The sequence below is a fragment of the Lithobates pipiens genome, unplaced genomic scaffold, assembly GCF_037356315.1.
Source record: "Lithobates pipiens isolate NorthernLeopardFrog02 unplaced genomic scaffold, aLitPip1_a1.2 Scaffold_13, whole genome shotgun sequence".
Taxonomy (NCBI): Eukaryota; Metazoa; Chordata; class Amphibia; order Anura; family Ranidae; genus Lithobates; species Lithobates pipiens.
The window spans coordinates 116288989-116296890 of NW_027507718.1; the positions used below are offsets into that span (position 1 = coordinate 116288989).

Genomic DNA, 7902 nt, shown 5'->3' on the forward strand with positions numbered 1-7902 from the left:
CAGGACAGATGACTTGCTATTCCTGTGGAATCGGTTCTCACTAATTTATGCATTCCCTCCTATTCTGCCTGCGTCCACGACTTCGCAGGGTCAAGCAGGAAGGGAAGTCATTGATTCTTGTGGCCCCCAGCGGGGCCCAGGAAATCTTGGTATGCAGAGATCTTAAAGATGGCAGTAGGGGACCCATAGACCCTACCATCACGGCTAGACCTTCTCTTGCGAAGCATTCAGATGTATGCAGACAGTGGAGAGGGAAACATTTTAAAAGCTATGTCATTGTATTGCCTTACTTTATGGGAAACCAGTAGACTAAATTTATCAATTTGTTTTGCTTGAGCTTGTATGCTGCCATTGTATTGTAACGAGACACTGGTTAACTACTTAACCGCCCATTGCCGATTAACGGCTTCAGGGCGGTTGTTTAACTCTGAGAGGCCGTTAATTAACGGCCTCCCAGAATTCCGCTCTCACGCGCACACGAGATCATCCGTGACCGCCGGGTCCAGTGGACCCGGCGCATCACGGATCACAGTAAACGGCCGCTCGTCGCGGCCGTTTACCACGTGATCACTCCGTCAAATGACGGAGTGATCACTTGTAAACCGGCTTCATGTTATGACGCCGGTTCCTCCCTCCCCCTCTCTGTACCGATCGGTACAGCGGAGGGGAAAGAGATCGGTGTTAGCAGCGCTGTGGGCTGCATCTGCAGTGCCCACATCGCTGCTCACCGAATTTAACCCCTCAATTCCCTGCCAATACTCTGCAGTACCCTGCCAATACTCTGCAGTACCCTGCCAATACTCTGCAGTACCCTGCCAATACTCTGCAGTACCCTGCCAATACTCTGCAGTACCCTGCCAATACTCTGCAGTACCCCCCAATACCCAGCCAATACTTTGCAATACCCTGCCATAAATTGCCATACTCGGTGATACCCTGCAATACGCAGCCATAGACGCCCCCCGCCCCACCCCTCACCACCCTCCGGTGCTTCTACCAACTCGCCAGTACGATCAAAGCCAGAATCTTTTATTTTATTTTTATTTTTATTTTTTTCTTCAGGCTTCCCAGCCTAGAGGTGAGATGTGGGGTCATATTGACCCCCAGATTTCACTGTAAAGAGGACCTGTCACCCCATATTCCTATTACAAGGGATGTTTACATTCCTTGTAATAGGAATAAAAGTGATCAAAAATTGCAGAAGCGAACGCATACGTAAGCCCCGCCCACATATGAAAACGGTGTTCAAACCACACATGTGAGGTATCGCCGCGAACGTTAGAGCGAGAGCAATAATTCTAGCCCTATACCTCCTCTGCAACTCAAAACATGTAACCAGTAAAAAAAAATTAAAGCGTCGCCTATGGGGATTTTTTAAGTAGCGACGTTTGGCGCCATTCCACGGGCATGTGCAAGTTTGAAGAGTGACATGTTCGATATCTATTTACTCAGCATAACTTAATCTTTCACTTTATGCAAAAATTGGGCTAACTTTACTGTTTTTTTTTTTCCCCCCCAAAAAAACGCGTTCGAAAAATTGCTGCGCAAATACCGTGTGAGATAAAAATTTGCAACGACCACCATTGTATTCTCCGGGGTCTTTGCTAAAAAAATATATATGTTTTGGCGGTTCTCTGTAATTTTCTAGCAAATAAATTATGATTTTTACATGTAGGAGAGAAATGTCAGAATTGTCCTGGGTGCTCCAGAACGCCTGATGGGGCTCCCTGCATTTTGGGCCTCTGTATGTGGCCACACTGTGTAAAAGTCTCACACATGTGGTATCGCCGTACTCGGGAGTAATAGCAGAATGTGTTTTGGGGTGTAATTTGTGGTATGCATATGCTGTGTGTGAGAAATAACCTGATAATATGACAATTTTGTGGGGGGAAAAAAAAGGGAAAAAAAATCTTGATTTTTGCAAAGAATTGTGGGAAAAAATGACAACTTCAAAAAACTCATCATGCCTCTTACTAAATACATTGGAATACAAAGAATTACCGCTCTAAGGCAATGACCTCTCCCAAAACAGCTAAATACATTGGAATGTCTTCTTTCCAAAAAGGGGTCATTTGGGGGGTATTTGTACTTTTCTGGCATGTTAGGGTCTCAAGAATTGAAATAGGCCGTCAGTCCTTCAGGTGTAATCAATTTTCAGATATTGGCACCATAGCTTGTGAACTCTATAACTTTCACAAAGACCAAGTAATATTCACCAATTTGTACTTATTTTTACCAAAGATATGTAGTAGTATAAATTTTGGCCAAAATTTTATGAAGAAAAAATTACTAATCTGCTAAATTTTATAACAAACAAAGAAAAATTCATTTTTTCGCAGAATTTTCGGTCTTTTTTCTGTTATAGCACAAAAAATAAAAAACTGAGAGGTGATTAAATACCACCAAAAGAAAGCTCTATTTGTGTGAAAAATAGGACAAAATTTTCATATAGGTCCAGTGTTGCATGACTGAGTAATTGTCATTCAAAATGTGAGAGCACCGAAAGCTGAAAATTGGTCTGGTTATTAACCACTTTCAGACCGGACCATTTTGCTGGTAAATGACCAGAGGTCTTTTTACAATTTGGCACTGCGCTGCTTTAACTGGTAATTGCGCGGTAATGCAATGTTGTACCCAAACAAAATTTGCGTCCTTTTCTTCCCACAAATAGAGCTTTCTTTTGATGGTATTTGATTGCCTCTGCGATTTTTATTTTTTGCGATATAAACGTAAAAAGACCGAAAATTTTGAAAAAAAATGATATTTTCTACTTTTTGTTATTAGAAAAATCCAATAAACTAAATTTTAGTCATACATTTAGGCCAAAATGTATTCAGCCACATGTCTTTGGTAAAAAAAAAAGTCAATAATTGTATATTGGTTTGCGCAAAAGTTGTCACATCTACAAACTAAGGTACGTTTTCTGGAATTTACGCAGCTTTTAGTTTACGACTGCCTATCTCATTTCTTGAGGTGCTAAAATGGCAGGGCAGTACAAAACCCCCCCCAAATGACCCCATTTTGGAAAGTAGACACCCTAAGGAAATTGATAAGTGGCATGTTGAGCCCATTGAATATTTTATTTTTTTGCCTCAAGCGATTGAATAATGACAAAAAAAAAAATTTTTTTTTTTTTTTTTTTACACAAAGTTGTCACTAAATGATATATTGCTCACACATGCTATGGGCATATGTGAAATGACAGCCCAAAATAAATTCTGCTGCTTCTCCTGAGTACGGGGATACCACATATGTGGGACTTTTTGGGAGCCTAGCCGCGTACGGGGCCCGAAAACCAAGCACCGCCTTCAGGCTTTCTAAGGGCGTTACAGTTTTGAAGGCCATAAAATGCCAAGATGGCACAAACCCCCCCCCCCCCAAATGACCCCATTTTGGAAAGTAGACACCCCTAAATTTAGGGGTACACTAGTGAGACTAGGTAATAAATGGCGGGTGCCCTGAAACTATAAAAAAATAACTAACCAACCAGCATCACCTGTAACAGTTATATGGTGATCACTGGTGAAAGGGTTAACTAGGGGGCAATCAGGGGGCTTTATGCGGTAGTATATGGGGGTCCCTGGCGCTATAAAAAGCTGCGGCGAACCTAAATACCTACCTGCCTAACTAGCGTCACCTGTGACACTAATACAGCGATCAGAAAAACGATCGTTTATTAGGCTGGGTTCACACTGGAGCGATGCGGGAACGCCACGAATCCGCGGCGGGTTCCCGCATCGCATGCCTCCCGGCGGCAGTTCACACTGCCCTATGCGAACTGCTGGGAGTGTCAGTGAAATGTTAATGACACCCCCAGATCAGTTCGCATATCGCAGTGCGATCTGCAAACTCGGATCGCATGGTGTGAACACCCATGCGATCCGATTCTGCTGCGGGCCAAAAAAGGGGTCCTGTGCGAATTTGCGGCGGGTGCGATGCGAATTCAGCCATACTATCTGTATGGCTGAACTCGAATCGCACAGAGATCGGATGTGATTTGCACTTCAGTGCGGTGCGAATCACATCCGTTCTCATAAACCGCTGCAATGTGAACCCAGCCTTAGTGACACTGGGGACGGGGGGTGATCACGGGGTTAAACCTTTATTGGGGGTGTTAGGGGGGGTACATTAGAACTAAAGGGGGCTAACCCTAACTGCCCTAACAGTTATTACAGTCACAAATGACACCAATGCAAAAAAAAAAAAAAAAAGACATTGGTGTCACTGTGACTGGGGGGCAGGGGTAATTGGGGGGGGGGGGGGGGGTGATCGGGGGGGTGTGAGTGTGCCTGGCATGTTCTACTGTGTAGTGTCGTGTTGGTGCAACTCACCGATCCTCTCTCCTCGGTGTCGGAACGAAAAATACCGACACGGAGGAGAGAATACATCACTTCCTCTCCTGTGTTTACATTACAGGAGAGGAAGTGATGTCACGGAGCATTTTCATTCGTCGGGAGCGATCGCGAGGGGGTGGCCATGAATGAATGGCCGTCCCCTCGTCCGGGATCGCTCCCGAACGAATACCGACCGCCGCAGGCACCGGGCGGGGGCCCGATCGGGCCCCCGACCCGCGGGCAGGCAAGGACGTACATGTAAGCCCTTATGCCTGCCCGTGCCATTCTGTCGACGTACATCGTCGTGCGGCGGTCGGCAAGTGGTTAAGGGTGTTTAAGTGCCCAGTGGTCAAGTGGTTAAAGAATCTGTTTTTGAGTCCTTCTCATTGACCAGCAATCACTTTTTAAGCATTTTGTGATACTTAGTTATTGTAAAGGCTTGTTTGTTATTTAACTGCTTGCCACCTGCCCACTGTCAAATGACAGTGGGGCGTTGCAGCCCTTGTTCTGGGCCGCCGTCATGTGACAGCGGCACAGAATGGCCGTTCTCGCGCGCCCAGCGCAGCAATCGCGACCACACTGTGTTGCTAGGACACGGTGCGACCCTGATCTGTGTAAAGAGCTGCGTTCGCGGCTCTTTAACCATGTGATCGGCTGTGCCCAATCACAGTCGGTCGCATAGAAACACGGAGATGATTGGCTCTCCTCGCCTCACACTAACAGAGGGGGACAGCTAGGGAAGTAATCAGGGCACTGATGATCGGTGCCCTGATTACAATATATATTGGCACAGACAGCAGGTCTCTGCCCTGGCCCCTGGCTCCCATGTCGCTGCATTTGATTGACAGCAGCGGTAGCCAATGGCTCCTCCTGCTATCAATCTAGCCATTTAAAACCCAAGGCAGCGGTTGGAGCTGCTCTGCTCGTCCTCAATGCTGGAACAATTGGGCTCGGGTAAGAAAAGGGGGGGGCTCTAAGGGGCAGCTGCACCATAGAAGGGCTTTTCACCTTAATGCATTGAGGTGAAAAACCCTGAGGATTTATAACGCCTTTTTAACTGTGAAATCAAGCCCTAGTAACGATCGCACTACTTCAGAGATGGGGCCCCCCACTTCTGGTGGTGTCCATTAATGGACAGGATTTTTTAAAAGCCTGTAACATTTCGTAGTGTCCTTGGAAATCCGTAAACCGTGACTGTGCCGTGTCTGTCTTCCATGTCAATGCTTGTGGCTCAGCCCTTCTTGCCTCCATATTGATAAATAAGGCTGCCCATCACATTGATGGTGCGGGAAGATAATTGTTTAAGGAGAAGATCACATGTGTGCAGACACACATTACCTATCTTGTAAACTTGTATACATGCCAGTGTTCATTTAATTTACCAGTCTAAAGTTTTTGTGTTGCTAGATATTGAATAAAACAATATGATCTTTTACATTGCACTGTAAATTTCTTTTTTTTTTTATAGAATGCCGCAAAGAAAAGAGACCAAGACCAGTTAGAAATAGGCGAGACATCTGCCCCTCCACGAAAGATTGCCCGGACTGACAGTCAAGAAATGAATGAAGACACATAGGAGCTACTTAAAATCCTCTTCTTCAACTTTTCAGTTCACGTCTCAGTTTTTTCCTCCATTACAGCACAGGATCACCCTGTATTGTGGCTGGGGAACATCACAAACTTTTTTTTTTTTTCTGCATACATCCCACTTTTGTCCGGATCTCATAGGAGCCAAAATTCTATTTATTTCTTCCAGATTTTATTTATGCTGTGCTGAAACTCATTTGGCGAACAGGTGGTGTTGACATATTTCCCCCCTCCCCAGGTTGTGTGCTTTTGTTTTGTTTTTTTCTTTTTTAAATCACACCACCCGCAGCTCACCACAAAGGAGTGCATATGTTTTTAACTTCATTTTGTCTTGGTAATGCTGGACTCTGCTTTAGCTTTTTTTGCTGCCACGATGGCTGTGACCAAGTGCAGCCAAGGTTTTGCTGGCAGTCAGTGGATTAATTTATGTAAGGATGCAAGAAATTTGTTTGCTGGTTTGCTATCAGCTGCTGACAAAATCTGCTTCAGTTAAGTTTAATAAAGTTTTTGCAGGTGTATAATTCACAGTACACAGCCACAGTGGATTTTAGGAAGGATAAAGTAGCATTTGCATGCAGGTCCCCCCCCCCCCCCCCCGTTTTTGTTTTTATCTTAAACATCGGACACTGTTACGAAGCTCTTTTCTTCTGCAGTTTAGAAAGACCATGCCATTTTAACTAAATGTTGGCTAGTCTGTTTTGACTGTTTTCTTGTTCCCTTTACCCTACTCAAGACCTAAGTAGTGACTGTGCCATAACAGGGTTTCACATTCTGTTTCAGAGATCTCTGCATGACCAACATAATTTTTTGTGAAGCATTGGACTTTGTATAGCGGTCTTAGATTAATCACTGCACTGCATCATCAACCAAGAGCCTTTTCTGTTTGTCCACTCCTTGGTATCATTAACTTAATAGAGAAGTTGGATATTCTCTCTCTAATGGAGACTGTTAACAATTGTAACATGGACACACTGTATATTCACCTGGATGATTACCAGTACAATTAAATGGGATTTCAACAATGTGACTTGCATCCCAGCTAAAGAAACTCAAATGTCAACCATCTACATCTTGACAATTCTTTTGTATATTTTGCTTGTCTTGTTTAAAGTCTATAAAGCAAAGCAACTGTTTAGCAATGTGATCCAGAATGTTCTTGGAGCAAATTTGACACTCATAACCCATAGTTGCCTGAAAGCTCAGATAGTGCTTCCTGATTAGAAATGTTGCCTAGAAAATTTTTGTTGCACACTAGTCAACCATGTTCTATTCTGTGATAAGGAATAATCCTGTGGCCTTCCAATAAAGTCTCTGAAGCAGAGATGGTCTGTGTTTTCAGTCCATTTTGCACACCAATTGTTTTATGGTTATTCATTAGGGGTGTTCAGTTAAATGACACACGAGTTTATTTGCAATCATTTTTTCTGTTTTTTTTTTTTTTCTGTTTTATCTAGAAATGTATAAATGTCCTTAAAGACTTAAAGCGAAAGTTTACCCGTAACAACTTGATAAATGTTCTTTAGCAAGAAACATTCCACATTAATAATTATGCGACCAACTTTCTTGTGTGCTGTAAATTGCGCCCAGCATTGCACTTGGTTTTTCTTGCTGGAGGCTGCCATTTTGCTGAAACCCAAAGCCCCTGAACAGCATAAATCTTTAAGAGGAACTAAACCCAGTTAAGTTACAATACTGGAATGCCAGTATTGCTAACTGCCACATTTGCTTGTGTCCTCAACCAGACTGTCAAACCATCAAATGGCTTTTGTCATTACTGATCACATGTGAAGCACCATGGCAGTTACAGCCCAACCAGAAGCAGCTTTCTTGGCTGTGAAGGATAGGAGTGTATAATTCTGCTTTAAGGCTGTCAGCAGATCGGCCTTTACAAATTCAGCAGTGCCTAAAAATAGAGAGCAACTGGGCATGTGCAGAGTAGGGTGTGATGGTGTATTACTGGATTTTAAACAGTATAGGCACT

The 7902-nt window shown here is 43.8% G+C and overlaps 1 protein-coding gene across 1 annotated transcript in view; it reads left to right on the forward strand.

The window, feature by feature from the left end:
• The window catches only part of DDA1 (DET1 and DDB1 associated 1), a 48984-nt gene extending 41742 nt beyond the window's left edge, over positions 1 to 7242 (forward strand). Inside the window, exon 5 of the mRNA XM_077475421.1 lies at positions 5803 to 7242. Within this exon, the coding sequence (XP_077331547.1) occupies positions 5803 to 5910 (108 nt within the window). The 3' untranslated portion in view covers positions 5911 to 7242. The remainder of the gene's footprint in view (positions 1 to 5802) is intronic.
• The last annotated feature ends 660 nt before the right edge of the window (positions 7243 to 7902 follow it).